The following is a 16116-nucleotide window of genomic DNA, read 5'->3' on the forward strand; positions in this document are numbered from 1 at the left end:
TTAAATAAAGAATAGTGTGCCGAATTGATCAAGTGTAAAAAAAAATAATAATGAGAGATGGACAATAATTTTCATCTAATAAATAAACAGTGGCAAAGTGGGCAAAGTTATCAACGTTTTGGATAAAATTTTAAAACAGCACCCAAATTGATAGTTCCGTAAGCATTGTCGTTCAGAACACTGCAAGCATGTGTTGCCAAAGTTTCGTATACGCTCAAGTGCATTTTCGGCAAAAGCTGAAAGCAATAAACAACAATAACTTTGCTCAAAACTGAAGCAACCAACCACAAACAAACAAACAAACAAAGAAAAACATACTCGTGCTAATTGTTTCTTCGCTTTCGATAGACGCATCAACGCTTGAGGAAAATCAAAAATTGTAAAATAAAAGCAAAGTTGATTGTACAATTTCTTCTCCGAATACTGAAAGCAAAGCATCCGAAAAGAAATATAATAAACAACAAAAAAGAAAATAAAAAGCTTGTCGTCACCTTACCTCTCTGATCAAAATTCCTGAAGGACATTTCGGGCAGATCAACTTCCCCTCGCTGTTCAACTTCATCACCACGTAACGGCTACGATATCGGCATGTGCTGTCGTCGCAAACATACCAACCCTAAATGAAATGTTCTTCCTTATTTCTTTTTCATTTCCATTTTCCAAACTCACCAAATAGTACTGATGAACGTGCTTATGTATCTGCTTCCTCAACAGGCTGACCAAATACTGACGATTTGACGCCGGCTTAAAAGAACAATCTCCGTATGGGCATTTGGAAAGTGCCAGTTTGATATTCTCCTGCAAATTTTAAATATCAAATCAAAAATAAAAAACTCTTTTCACTTTTCAGTACCATATCTGAAAATAGGGTGGTCACTTCGATAATTTTTCCACATTCTACACAAGGAACGGTAAAAGGTTCAGAATATGAATGGTCAAAAAATGAACAACTGCTCGACACAGTTGCCAAGTCCGTTGTTGGCGGTGTAAAATTCGACTGCTTTGCATAGGATGCACTTTTCAAACCTGAAAAAAAACATTACCAATATTGCAGTGCGTCAACGTACGTCAGCGTTAGGATAATTTACGAGAAAAAGGAAAAATAATTAAAATAAAAAAGAAACTAAAAAAATGCTACCAAGCCAATCGGCTAAACAAGCCGCATCGAGGCTTTCAATCGGCTCACACAAGCGAGTCACTACAGGATGAATTTGCTGAGCCAGATAATAGTCAAAATCTAGAGAGAAGAGAAAAAAACACCAACTTTAAAAACTTGCATTTTAAACGATGTATTTGCTTACCAATTTGCATATTGCCTTGTTGAATTTCGTTGAAATGGTAAGCTCTTTGCATTGCTTGATTGTTTGTCTGGTCCTGAAATTGAGATGAAATATTGAATAAACAAAAACAAGTAAACAAACGAACAATCAGTGCAATCTTCCAAACCTACCAAACAAATAGCGTATGGAATAACATCGCCTTGACGGAAATGCGATCCTTTTTCGTTCATACGTAAAGCTACAGCTACGTGCGGCTGTCCTTTTGCATCCTGATATTCATCCGGAGATTTAGCCAATTGCTACATCAAAAATAATACATTTCTAATAGACTGTCGATGAATGAAGAAAATGATTTTTTTTTCTTTACTTTTCGAATGATGAATTTGCCCAAAACGACTTTGTTCTGTCGAACGTCGGATGTTAATTTCATAAGATATTCGCGAATTCTGGCAGCAGTTTCATCCGACGTGAAATCACTCAAAATACTGTTGATGACATAGCTTAAAAGAGTAAACAAATTACCGTATAATCACAACTGTGAGAACAATTTTCAAATTCAATCCATCTACTCACTTTCCGGCTTCGATTGCAATCGGTGACCAATCTCTGCGCACAATGTCCAAACCTTTGACTTCCTTTTTGAACTGCCAACTTCCATCGGGACGTTTCTCACAAGAAAGTGCGGCGTATTTTTTCTTCTTCAACAGCAACAACTTTTTATAAATTCCATCAATATCCAACTCGAGCAGCTTGAATCGTTTGTTCATTTCGGCTTTGATCTGCAAAACAAAGCGACACACAAGTTGAGCTAAAATGGACAACAGCTATTCGCCCAAGTTTCTTCTTTTCAACCTTTTTGCCCATTGCCAAAGCGTCGTCGATCGAGGTGAGGTTCGAATTGATCATTATTGAATCTGTATCGCCGTAGATCACTTCCAAGCCCAATTTTTCCACCGCTAATTTTGTGTTGGTCAAAATCTGCAACAGAATTCAACAGCTTATTAATATCGTCATCGTCGTTGTAGTTGTAGTCTAGAACCCACTTCTCGCCCTTTGGCTGTGATCAAAGCGGCCAACGGTTTGGCGTAAAACCTCGAAGCCGCAAACCCAAGACAACCGTAAACACTGTTAGCGGTAATTTTCAACGCTTGTTGGCGAATGTGGTACTGAACAGAAAAAGCAAGAAAAAAAATATATATATTCAAATTAAGCACGATCAATTTGCATATCATATGAAAATGGACAAATAACTAACTTGTTGGAAAAGATCCGGTGGAATTCCTGGCTTCATCAACGATTTCAACTGACGCCTAGATTCAACCAGACGCTTGATTTCTTTCGGAAGAATACCGGCAGCTTTTTCAGGATCAGGAATTTCCGGCAGTGCTTCATCGCTGCCCTTTCACGACAATAAAAAACAATATTCAACAAAATATTCACGCACAAAAATGTAAATACTCACTTTGATAGGATCGGTAAATGGTGACAAATCGACAGTCGTGAAGCAAATATTAAACTCTTGAATGATCGACGGATACAAGCTGTTGAAATCCAAAAGCAAAACAATTCGATCGTACAGGCCTTAATTTGAAATAAATTTAAAAAAAAGAATATTCAAAATTATAAAATTCATTCGTACCTTTTTTCGGATCAAGAACCAAACCACCAGCATAAGATGCCTTTTTGCTTCCAATGATAATTTCTTCGTCATCCAAACTTGTCTAAAAATTGTCAAAAAAGAAAAATAACAACCAGTACTACTACAATTGTGCATAATTTCATCAAATTACTACTACCACTTTTTGTTTTCCACCATGAGAAACTTTTTCTGGATATACATAATTCTGAGCGTCGAAAGCGTGAAGCAACAAATATTCAGTTCTTTCCGCACGTCCACCTAGCAGAGTTTTCGACTGAAATAAACAATTCAACCACGAATATTATTCCAAAAGACAAAACCAAAAAACTGAATAGTTTTTACCAGCACTCCACCAACGGCACGAGTAATTTCAATGGCTAATTGCAAACAGCGCAGCTTTTCGCAAATACGCCAACATAAAAATGCGTCGGCCAAAACCTTGACCACCAAATGCATCAAACTTGTAGATGAACTACAACACACAGTTGAATTACAGCATTTCATAAATCATAATTACAGCAATATTCAAAAAACATACTTAAAGTAGTTTTTGATCGTTTGAGGTAAAATTTCTTCAATTCGCTCGTTGAAAATTTCCAAAGCCATCTCCTGCAAGCTGAAGTCTTTTGCCCGTATCAACTCCTTGGCCAACACTTTCGCATCGCACAACATTCGACCGGCGGTCAACTGTTGCAAAAGACCTTTGGTTTGCTAAATTTAATAATAATTATAATAACGTTTCAAAATTTATCTAAACAAAATGCCCGGCCACTCCTTACAACAACTGTCTTCTGTTTTGTTTGTGTGACATTTTTCAAACGACTTATTCGAGATGGGTACGGAACTTGAAGAGTGACCGCACGATTAATAAAGTTGAACAAATGGAAATCCAACAGTTCATGACCCTGTAAAAATACATATTCAAAAACACAATATAAATATATATGTAACAACATGTTCATCATCTCATCGATGCAAAATAACAAACCACAATAATGTCCGGATCTATTTTTAAAATCTTCGTCAACACGGCACTCAAAATGGCACGCTCGTTATTCAAAATAACTACTGTAGTTTTCTTCTGAAATAACAGACAAAATTAAAATAATATGCAACATATTCTTATATGTACTTGATCCATCAAAGTAGATTTGAAATTCGAAGGAAACATCAGATCAGGTCGTTTAGCTATCACTGAAAATGCAAAATTCAAAAAATTGATGATGTCTATCAAACTTCAGCAAAATATATATGTATCTATGTGCGTGTGTATACCACAAGTATGCCGCCATCGTTGTTCCAAAGCCGATGTCTCGTTGTTCAAATCCAAATTGTCATTCGACAACAAACCAACCATCACAATCTTAAAACAATTTAAATTAACAATTTAAATACAAACAAAGTGAATGTTGAAAATGCCTCGTTGTGATGCGTTTTCGGATCTGGCATTGTGAGAAAATTTATAGCAAGAACACGCAACGGTGGCAACGAGTTCACATTTTCAGGAACTATATTGCTGCTGTTGACAATCAGCTAAGAAAATAAAAAGGAATCACATTTACAGACACTTCAATACAGAATGCTGTGAAATTACCTCAACTGCGCACCAAGTTCGTTGGCTGGCTGCCATGGCTGAAATTTGTCAACGTTCATTTTATCATAATTACACGAGAAAAATATTTCTAACTTGGATTTGAAATTTTCATAAGCCTGGGTCCTTTGATGTTCATCTCCAAAATCAACAGCTCAAGCCTGCAAATAAACTTCAATTACAACGAAGAATACACGTCAACTACAGCAACAATCCTACTCTGAACTTGTGGTGCCGAAAATCGCTTGAAATGTCTTTCCAGTCAAATTTGCTTCCAAAGCAGGATACTTGAACTAAAGAAAAAGTTTTTTAAAATAAATGAACAAACATTACAATCCAGGAAGTTCTTCACCGAATATCGAAGTTCCAAATAAACAGCTTCTTGCGCATACTGATCACTGTTGAGCCAAAATTTCTTTTCCACAGCCTGCATTAAAATTGACTTTCACCAACAGTAAAGCATTGAATAAGCAAAAAGCTGTTACTTTGATACGAAATTCATCAATTTTTAATTTGTTCATCAATTCAGTCAGTTCCTGGTGGACATCTTCAAGTTTAAATGGCTCACCGGTCTGCAAATCCTACATCCAACATGTACATACATAAATGCAGCTATTTTTCTCTTGCACTGAAAGCAATTTAATCGATTACTGTTTGTCTTGGCAGTATCCAAATTCTTCGCAAAATATTTTTAACAATTAAACAACAGGAAATCCAAGATTTCTGAATCAAATGCTGCACTTTACCAAAAAGATAAACAATTCCTGAAATGTAATTTCATCAATTGAAAAACGAAACAAAAAATTATGCATATTTTGCAAACAACCTGGATGCTTCTTCCCTGCTTCAACGGCGTCTAAGTAGTAAAAGTTTACAACTTGATGACCACCTTCTTCCTCAGCTGAAATGTCGGACAATTTTAAATTCACTGGAAATGCAGTCGTTTCGTCTGGCACATCTACAACGGACGGAATCACCAAATCGGAAAATTGTTCACTCGTTGGCATCACTCTGAACATTACTGGTATAAGTGAAAGGATGAATAAAGTAATTTTAGAAAAAAATTTTACGGTGTTTTCTCATCGGTATGTTGCTGCTGTGCAGCTGCAGCACTGGCTTTGACAGCAGCTGTCTGGATGCTGTCTTCAAAATCAGAGCCAACGTTGCTTTCAGTCAAAGGAAAACCGATAATCTCTTCAACGGAGGGCTTCACTTCGGTATCGGTCGGAATATCGTCGAAATCACTATTAAACAGTTCTTCTGAAATAATTAATTGTAAATTCCTGTTACAAAACTGTTTTTCTAGCATGAAAGTTTCAAATCTCACGGATCCAAAATGCATTTTTGTCAATATCACCCAGACCGGCAAAGTCGGACATCGATTCCAATGGAGCCTCTTCTACTGGAGTAATTTCAGGAGAACTGTCCTCTCTGTTCATCAACAGATCGAATTCATGACGCAAATGCTTTTTCTCCGTATTCTCTTCTTCTTCTTCTTCCAAAACAGACGAACCTCTTTTCAACGATTTCGTCACTTTCGGAGGCTCACTACAAGCAGTGAATAAAAAATCTACTTATCAACCATTATGTGTAATACAATTATCAAGAAATACCTCGTTTCAATTTTGGGGGCAAAAGTACCAATAATTTCAGAACTCAACGGACACGCAGAACCACTACTAGAAGCTTGCTGTAATTGGTCTTCTTCATCCATCTCATCCAAATACTGTTTCAACAAGGCGTCACTTTCCAAATCCACTTCCTAAACAAATACTTAAAAACATCCGCATAGTTGTGCATCTGACTGGAACAAATACACTGGCTTTGGTTTTGGTAGTTCGCCGATGGAAATAGCTTGCCAATGTGTCCTTTCGTTTAAACATCTTTTCAGCTTTGGATCGCCCAATTTTCCCGCCAAGTGATTCTAGACAAAAGCAACACAGCTCAAATCAAACCAAAATCAAAACGCCACGCAAACATTTACCAGCGTAATAGCCGTCGTCATCATCACTTTCTGATTCATCGCATAAATCACGCCCATCATCATAATATTCTTCACCATCACCATCTAAATATAAAGTACAAAAATGATATACAGCTCAGCTTAAAAATTGTTTTAAATTTAAATCAATAAAATTTTAACTATTTAAATAAATATGATAACCGATTAACATGACAATGAAATTAAAAACTAAAAATTAATCAGTCAAATCAACCGTATTTAAAATACAGTATTGCAAATTTTCAAGTAAATAATACAGTAAGATTTAAATTCACGATTTGACTGATTCTTGACATTTGAATAGAATAAACGTCGAATGTACATGCAATGAGGATAAGGAGAACAAATAAATAAATAAAATCATGAAACAAATACTTGAAGATAAATTTTTAAAGATAAACACTATTTAACTGCAAATCATTGTTTAGTTGTATAAAGGCTTCTAGAAAATAGCCAATTACGGCCACTGTGTTATATGAAATTTAATTTTAAAAAAATATGGATCATGAAAAGAAGTTTCACACAAAGCATTCAATAAGTTCATAAGCTTTCTTGGCTTAGATTCCTCATGACCAATGGTATTTCAACAGTTAAGATTTGATAACTTGATCAAGTACTGATTAGTCAAAAATACAAAAAAGTGAAACAGAATTTTCATGCTTACATTTCAATTTCAGTTGAAAGAATCATTTTTAATAAAAATGCAGCCGTTCATTTATTAAACATATAAACTCATTCCGAAATGCAAATTCCAGATTTTATGATCAGCACCCCAGCTTTCAAAAAGTCTGGCGACAGCATTTCTCAATTACGTGAATGTACGTGTAGATGGAAATTAAATTTAGAAAATGGACAGAGATGATGCTGAAAATTTTAATATACACCATGCATATACTATAATGTTAAAAAAGGATTACCATCATCAATCCAATAATTATTTTGGCGCTGACGCTTGCGTTCTTGGTATTCTTTCTCATCAACTTCCTCAAATATATCTTCATGAGTTTCTGCTGTCTAAAGTAAATGCATGATAATTATTCATATTTTTGTTTTAACGCAACAAATTCTATAATAATTAAATATACAAAACTCATTATATTGTCAGTGAAGCAACGGAAAATGTTAACTAAAGTATTGTTAAATTTGGCTTTTTAAACGTAATTTCTCTGATAAGGAAATGAATTATTTCTTAGAATTATTCTTATTAGCGCCTAGAAAGGCAAGAGATGTCACTTTAAGAAAGTAAAAGATAACATCATTAGCAGTCTAACTTTACGTGCTATACTGTGAAGCACTTACATAAATATACATCACAATAAAAAATAATTTATTAAAAATACAACTATACACTGTATACGAATGACTAATCAATTACATAATAATGAAGTCTAGCGAATAACCTGTCAGAAAATTTTAACAGTCAACAGTCTCACCTCTAAATGATGTTTTTCCCCTTTCTGTTTTGCTTCTGCTAACTTTTGCAGGGCTGATACACGCGCTTGATCAACTTTTTTTTCACGCTTCGGTCTATCCATTTCACGCTTCACAACGACAACAACGCCAAATGAAAAACTGTATAAATTTTATTTATGTGATTAAAAGGTTTGTTGTGCATAATAAATGGGTCATGGTCATTTATTAATTTTAAGAGTTACTTAAATTATATTAAAAATCAAAAGTTTTAATTAATAAACGAAAAATACATGCAATTATTAATTTATTTAGTTTATCAAACTGTTAACACAAATATACAGCTTTTCATATCTAAATTCTTACTAAACTAACTTAAGTCAGCTATTAATATTTTTTCTTAAAATATATTTTATACAACATTTATTAAAATTATTTTATATAATCTCTTTTGAAATTAGAATAAAATTTATGTTACTACTACAGTATGTTATCTGTAAAGTAAATATGATAAGTACGAGCATACCTGACTATACTTGTCTTAATTTGGTTGTTGTGACGCTGACGTATTTGTTTGGCTGTTCCTTTTACAAATTGAATTATGTCATCAGGTAAGATTTTTTTTAATCAAAAATGAATCAAAATCTGAGTTGAAAATGGTGAAGCATAACCGGTCGTACTTTCTTAAATGCTAGCCAAACTAGTTTTTTAATGGTATATATCATATTGTTTTTGATTATTCTGACCATTTTAGTGTATAATTGATTTTTTTGTGTAGAATAAGTTTTGTTTTAACGGATAGATAAAAATCATATTTTCGTTTTTTCTGTTGTAAATTATTTCTATTCATCATTTGTGAACATTTTTACAAGTGCAGTTCACTTTATTTCGAGTTGTGTAATGTTATTCAAGTAGTACTTTTTATTAGTTTATTTTAACTTGTTTTTATTGTCAGATGAGTATTATTTTCTGTAATCTGTAAATTTAATGATGACATTAACTTATATTTCTATTTCAATGATGAACTATCTTCTCTTAAGATGTAGTTTTGACTGTGATGAATTCTTCTGTTCAAAATATTTCTTTGAATAGGAAATTTATTATACCAAGTATGTTGGTAGTTTGCTGGTGAATCGATACGTTCTCCACTTGTTAATAATTGCTTTGCCATTTGACTTAAATGCCACTAATACCTGTTGTTTTTTTATATGTTTCAAAAATCATACGCCGTAAACCTTGAATCTTATTTGAGGTCAGCAATATACAGTAGGAATTTATGATATTCATGTTTATGTAGTATATATTTGTTGGAATACTTCAAAAATATTAAATTTTTAATGATTTTTTTAAATTTAACGTTTTGATTTAATTTTTAGAACCTCCAGTCAGTCATATATATCAGCAAATGTACAGACTGATTATTTCTCAGTTGATGTACGATGGATATATACAATTAGCGTCGACTTTGAGAAAAACAGTCAACGAAGGGCGGTGTTGTGGTCCGTCGGAAAAGCTGTTTGAAATTGTGAAAGCTGATATAATAGCCCAGGAATCGTATGTTAGGGACGATTCAGAAATTAGGGAACGCAATATTTCATGTTTGAATTTAGCTACCGACGCTGATACCACCGCAACTTCGCCTGAATTATGTCTCTATGAGACGATTTTTATAACAGCTCATAAAGACGTATGCCGCGCATGTGCTTTCAATATTGAAGGGACTTTGATTGCGACTGGAAGTGCTGATGCTTCGATTAAAATAATGGACGTTGAGCGCGCGTTGAACAGAGATTATTCTCCGTTCGACTCAGAGCCGGAGTTTGCAGGGGCTGATACGCACCCAGTTATTCGTACGTTATACGATCATATTGACGAAGTGAAATGTTTATCATTTCATTCAAACGAATATTTACTTGCGTCTGGTTCGAAAGATTGTACCGTTAAGTTTTTTGATTTTTCTAAAGCTTCAGCGAAACGAGCCTGTAAGACAATCTTAGAAGTGGCTCCAGTCCGGGCATTGGCCTTTCATCCATTGGGTGAACACCTCATTGTTGGCACGGACAATCCAGTTCTTCGAATGTATGTGGTTGACACATCAAGCTGTTTCGTATCTCCAGTTCCTGCTGATCAGCATTTGGATGCAATTACCGATGTTCAGTATTTAGATACTGGTCGTTGTTATGCATCCTCTTCAAAAGATGGTTCAGTGAAAATATGGGATGGAGTGTCGTGTCGTTGCACCAACACGTTTGCTAATGCTCATGATGGCTCTCAAGTATGTTCAGTAAAATTCAGTCGAAATGGAAAATATTTGTTGACCAGCGGTCGAGATGGTGTGGTAAAGTTGTGGGAACTGAGAGCCAATCGATGCTTAATCATCTACACTGGTGCCAGTTCGACTGGTCTCGAAAGGCATCGCATTCAAGCAGTGTTCAATCACAACGAAGACTACGTCCTTTATCCAGAGGAACATTCCAACAGTCTTTGTTCTTGGGATTCTCGGACTGGCGAACGAAAAAGACTACTAGCGTTGGGTCATACGGCTCCTGTGAGAGGATTTGCACATTCACCGACACAGGCAGCGTTCGTTTCTTGTAGTGATGATTTTCGAGCTAGATTTTGGTTAAGTAAAACCTCTACTGATTAAATTCTATAATTTTAAATATTTCGTTCATCAATGAATATGCATAAAAAACTTACATGCTTGAACTGAAATATCTTTTCGTTTATTTATGTGTTTTTATATCTTTTGTTTAAGTTTTATTAGTTTAGATAGTACATTGTAGTTGTAAATCGTTCAGTGCTTGTAATATTGGCAGTATATGAATCATTTAAAATCAGTCATTGTAGTTGAATTATTTGCAATTATGATGGCATAGAGGATAATAATGAAAATTTGCTTTTTGTTGCAGAAAATTTTGTTGTTTGTATTTTTTTGTAAAGTTTGCAGTGCGCGTCTGTCTCTTTTTCCGTATGACAGTGAACATTATAGCAATTGAAAGCGCTCGCATTGCAGATGTTCGGCCATTTGCGAATACAACGTTCCTGTATCTTTGCTGTAAAGTACGGTTGCTGTTTGTTTTCCATAAGCTTGCAATTCATTGTATCCGAGATTAGAACCGAATGCAACGATCGTCAGCTGATCGACGGATGCATGTAAGTGATCAGATGTTAGTAAAACTGTATCCCAACTGTCTGCAGAGTTACCGTCTGTCATTAGAAGGAAAAGCTTTTTGCTTCCACGGCGTCCGTTGAGTTTTAATTGATGAAGAGCGAGTTGAATCGCGTCAGCTGTGTGTGTAGTTCCACCGAGATGTTTCAAATTCTGCAACGAAGCAATTATGATTTCTTTGCTTTGGTGCTCAGAGAATGGCAGAATGACTGTAGCATGTCGACCATACTGAACGATGCTGCACAGGGTCGAATTGATGCCCACGTCTAATGAACGCACAAACTGTAATGCTTCTGCTTTGTATTGTTCAAATTGTTCTTCAACACTTTGGGAACTGTCCACGACAATAACTATGTCAGCTTGTTGGCTACAGTGTTCTATGGAAAAGTTTTAAATTATGGTAATTTTAATTCAACCATGAAAAGGATGGAAAACTATGCTCAAGCAAGTGGAGCGCGTGGCAGTGGATGCGAAAGCGGCAAGCGGTCGGTGGTTTTGCATTATTATAATTTTTTTGCTCACTACACGATCAAACCTGTGGGTTGTTCTTCACATACACGTCCGGTTAGATCCATTAACAAACCGTATAAATGTTCGACATTCTGCTCTGTGTAGGCATTGGTACTGCTTCCTGCGTAAAGGTCGATCTCTGGCCAGTAGATTGAATCACCGAATGCTACAACGGCCACGGTAGCGCCGGAGCTTTGCAGAGCGTTGGCTGCGTTGACAACATCCGGCCATTTGTTGTTGGAATTGCCGTCTGTGATCAAAATGAATACTTTGCTCGCATCTGAACGCGTCCCGCATCCAAATTGAGCCAAGCCCATCTGTACCGCTTCGGCTGTAGCGGTAATAGAACCGAGAAATTGTATTTGTTCGACAATTTCGTTCAGCTGTTCTGGACGTTGGTCAGCAGAAAATGGTAACAAAACATGCGCGTCTTTGCTATATTGCAAAATGGACATCAATGTTCGGTCATATCCGATCGGCAGCAGTTGGACAATATGTCTGGCGACCGCTTTGTAATTTTCAAATGTGCGCTCCACGCTTCCGGAACTGTCCAACACTAATACAAGATCCACTTTCGCATCTCGACAGTTTTGTCCATTCTCTGAAATCTAATAATAATTTATACAGTGGTGTAAAGTTTGAATTTTGTTTTCATTGCCTTGGAATAATTCCAAATGTTGAATATATGTGGATTAAAACTGTGGAATCTATTAAATATATTTAAGCGAAGAATCGTATTGATGAATCAATTTTCAAGTATATATTTTTGTGTAATTTAATAGTTTTGATATTTTTGAAAAATATTTACAAATATATTCAAGTTTTATTTATAAACAGTAAAGGAGTACTGTATTTATGTTTTGAAAGTACTCACCAAATGGAAAGTCGTCCGGTTCAAAGGCAGTGATCGTGTGCAGTTGGAGTATAAACATCTTAAAAAATTCACATCTTAATTAGTCACAACACAATGACAATTTAATTTCAAAAATTATACAAAACATAATTTAAAAAAATATTGCAAAAGTCATGCTTACGCTTACAAAGGCTAACAGTAGATTTCTTGAACTGTATTCCATGTCTGAAATGAAATGTTTCATTTGATATCCAATTTCGAAGAAGTTATTTTTGCTTATAACAGCAGCAGTCTCGAGTTGCAGATTGTTACAACACTACAACATCCAGTCAATTTTACTGAATTATATTATCAGATTAAATACACAAGATTGATTGAAAGTCAAAAATGATTAATTTGAAAAATAACATGTTTTTATTTTTCCAACTAAAAAAACAGTCACTATTGGACAACAATGTTTACTTGGTAGAAGTTAATCTTAAACAAACAAAAAATAAAAGTGTAGTGAAGTGTTGCAGTCATCTGTCAAAATGGACATAAATTAGCCGTTGAAAAGTGGACAAAGGGCAAAAAATTGCTTACCAGTTTGAAAAACAATTTGAAATTTAGGGTAAATATGTTGAAGTTAATTTGAATGTTTTTTTTCTGTTTGAACAACAGTGAAAGCAGTGCAGATGAGAGGTATGATAATTTTCCAAAATGACAATGCTTCAAAAATAGAAGTAGAATAAAAGAACACCTGCCGTGGAGCGTTGGGTGTGATGGCAATGTGCGTTTCAAGGCTGAACATTTCTATTTAATCTGAGAAAATTGAATTCTTCGTTACAATAGATATAATTGTTTTGTTGCCACTATTACTGATGTTTTAATGACGCCAGAAGTCGCGTAATATTAAATCACAATTTTGATCTTAATTTCTGACAGTCGAACAATAGAAAATTGTTGAAGCACAATCTTTTTTCCAAGATTGCTTCTCTTATTTGAGGAAAATGAAAACTTGAAAGCGATGAAAAATAATTCCATCTCCACGGATGAAACTGTACCTTTGACAAGAAAGCAGAAGCGTGCAGAATTTGAGAAAATCCCCAAGGCCGTGTGTCCAAGACTAGCCTGAACAACGTGTTCGTCGTTTGTGATTTATTGGACTCTTCACAGCAACTGCCCACTGCAGCCCCAGAACCTTCAAAAGCTACCGCTGGCGATTACACTTTTATTGTTCTCCTCGAAAAAGTGCAAAAAACTAGTACAATTGTTACGATAAAAAAAATTTGCGCAAATGAACCTGAATTTATTTATTCATTGCACAAATGTTGCAAACAGTGGAGTAATTTTGTGGGCGGATTTTATTTCTCTTTCCAACTTTTCCAATCTCTGCATCAGTGATAAACCTTTTACTTGAATCATAGATTTTACACTGAATACGTTGAAATAGATTATCAGTTGTTTACAATATTGTTTTCAGTAGTTTTGTAATGTTTACTGTAGGTACACGTCCACACGCTTTTGTGTTGCAAATTTAAAATTTTGAAAAGCGAAAGTAAATGGAGATATGCTTTATTTTTTTTATTAAATATCAGGGCATTGTTTTACAATTAATTGTAGAAAGTTAATGACTGTGAGCAGAAGCTGATAACTTCAAAAGCACTCGTCAAATAAAGTAGAAATTATACAGAAATAATAAATTTTTATAAATGAAAAGTATTTATATTTAAAAGTTTCCGCATTTGTTGTTCTACAATTCAAATTCAATTCATTTACAACCGATTCAAACTTGATTATTCATTAATTAACGTATGATTTATGCATGGTAATTTTTATTTAAAACAAAAAAGCTAATGCGTACTGTAAGTAAATTAATTTGAAATTTACTTAAATAATACATCAAAAAAGCTTTACTATTTTTTAATATTTCAAAAAATCAATCGATTAATTTATGATGAAGGAAGAGAAAAGCAAAAAATTCCGTTTGCTTACATCATCAACTGGGGAAAACTTGTGCACACGCTTGATGCGGAAATTTACAAAAATAAACTTAATGAAACATATCCAACAGTGTAGTAGGGAAATTTCGAATGCGAAAAATTAATGCAAATGCCAAGTGCTCTTGAATTGAATCAGCAAATTATTCTTTATGAAAATGGCATTTTCTTATCAAATTTGACAAATATTTGAAAACTGTGAATAAGGTCAAGTTGGACTATTTAAAAGTCGGTTAAAACGGTTCGACTAGTTCATGAAGAAAGAGCTAAGAAAAATTAAACTAGTTTAAATCTGCATCATCTTATCTGCAAAATTTCGTGATATTCTTCACCGATGCAGCTTAGCAATTGCGAAGTTTACTCAATCAACTTAGCATTGAAAAAATACTCTGTTTTACAATTTATCACATAATTATGCATAATAATAATAATAATAACTATTTTATTTCAGTAATCAAAATCAGCAAGCTGATCACAAACTACTTTTTTCACTATTAACCCTACGATTACTAAAACACTTTTGCACACGACTTGTACCAAAAGGGGTCCGACTGGACCCCAATATTTTATTTGCATTTTCACGTTAGCTGATATGTGTGAACCTATAAAAAAGTGGAAGCAGCTAGAATCAACCGAACAACAACAAAAAAATTGAGAAAATTTTATAAATTGTTTTGACTTTGTATAAATGAACTGATTCATCTAAAGCAATTATGTTTTGAACATCGGATGTAATAGAGTGAATGTGGTAAAACATTTAAAATTATATAGAGACTGTTTTCATTTTTGTGGTAAAATTGTAAATTTGGAAAATTTTTATTAATAGAATAATTCAATTATTAATCATAGTGGAAATATGAAGCATCAAGTTTCAAAATGAGAAATGAGAATTTTAAAGCGTCAGCGTTAAACAATTTCAAATTAACGTTAACACAAATGATTAAAATCAGTTTAAAAAATTGATTACTTTTCAAAATACTATAGGCTTCTAAAAATAATATCTCCGAGCTTCTATTGACATTTTTAAAATCCATATTAATTGCTATTTATTTAATTGGAATGTCTGTCACTTTTTTACTTTTAATGATTTTATTTCTAATGCAAATAATTTTCATTAGACAACGGAAAAATCATTAAATAAACTGCTCTACCATTGTCACATTGTAATAATGCAGGCAGCTTTAACGTAATTTGCTAAAAGATATGATAAATGAATGACACAAGCGGATGGTATTAATTCATGCTGAATAGATCTGAATATTTGTCGCATGCTGCGAAAATGAAATTAACAAGAAAATTTTAGTTAATACGTCTAATAGAAAAACTGCATTGTGAAAATTTTTGAACATCGTTCATTTTTATTCATTCATTATGCATTTATTTATAAATTTTGAAATTTTGTTTGAAAACATGACGTTGGTGGTTAATTTTTCTTTATCATCAAATGCCTTTAATTCATAAACATAAATTATTTTTTTTGACTAACAAATCTGAATTTATAAACTGCTTCTTTGTCATTGAATTTAAGAAAACCAAGCAACTTTCAATATTAATTTAACGTGGATAGCAACTGTACAAAACTATACGACGAATACAGTATGAAAGAGTGTACGCTTAATTTGTAAAGTTGAATTTGAATGAAATATATACTGTAAAATGTTTCACAGTACTCTTATTTCA

The 16116-nt window shown here is 33.9% G+C and overlaps 3 protein-coding genes across 3 annotated transcripts; 1 reads left to right on the forward strand and 2 right to left on the reverse strand.

Annotated features, from left to right (window-relative positions):
• Positions 1 to 110: 110 nt before the first annotated feature.
• Tsp_09727 (DNA polymerase (Pol2) superfamily) lies at positions 111 to 5517 on the reverse strand. Its single transcript, XM_003374343.1, is given in 30 exon segments — positions 111 to 236; positions 319 to 423; positions 497 to 616; positions 670 to 798; positions 854 to 1026; positions 1139 to 1237; positions 1302 to 1374; positions 1451 to 1579; positions 1648 to 1780; positions 1854 to 1978; positions 2022 to 2258; positions 2324 to 2446; positions 2536 to 2679; positions 2743 to 2861; positions 2920 to 3001; positions 3071 to 3193; positions 3262 to 3391; positions 3458 to 3630; positions 3705 to 3824; positions 3908 to 4000; positions 4052 to 4113; positions 4195 to 4282; positions 4315 to 4452; positions 4514 to 4551; positions 4607 to 4671; positions 4730 to 4803; positions 4839 to 4937; positions 4954 to 5091; positions 5162 to 5274; positions 5337 to 5517. 30 exon segments carry the CDS (start codon positions 5515 to 5517, stop codon positions 111 to 113), a joined length of 3552 nt encoding a protein of 1183 aa, XP_003374391.1.
• Positions 5518 to 7360: 1843 nt separating this feature from the next.
• Tsp_09726 (cleavage stimulation factor subunit) lies at positions 7361 to 10569 on the forward strand. Its single transcript, XM_003374344.1, has 3 exons — positions 7361 to 7531; positions 8409 to 8533; positions 9336 to 10569. The coding sequence occupies exons 1-3, from the start codon at positions 7361 to 7363 to the stop codon at positions 10567 to 10569; spliced, it is 1530 nt and encodes a 509-aa protein (XP_003374392.1).
• Positions 10570 to 10908: 339 nt separating this feature from the next.
• Positions 10909 to 12680, reverse strand: Tsp_09725 (putative von Willebrand factor type A domain protein). Its single transcript, XM_003374345.1, has 4 exons — positions 12639 to 12680; positions 12479 to 12536; positions 11630 to 12205; positions 10909 to 11471 (listed from the first exon to the last, which is right to left on the reverse strand). The coding sequence occupies exons 1-4, from the start codon at positions 12678 to 12680 to the stop codon at positions 10909 to 10911; spliced, it is 1239 nt and encodes a 412-aa protein (XP_003374393.1).
• Between the last annotated feature and the right edge of the window lie 3436 nt (positions 12681 to 16116).

This window comes from Trichinella spiralis (assembly GCF_000181795.1).
Source record: "Trichinella spiralis strain ISS 195 chromosome Unknown Scfld6, whole genome shotgun sequence".
In the NCBI taxonomy this organism is placed as follows: Eukaryota; Metazoa; Nematoda; class Enoplea; order Trichinellida; family Trichinellidae; genus Trichinella; species Trichinella spiralis.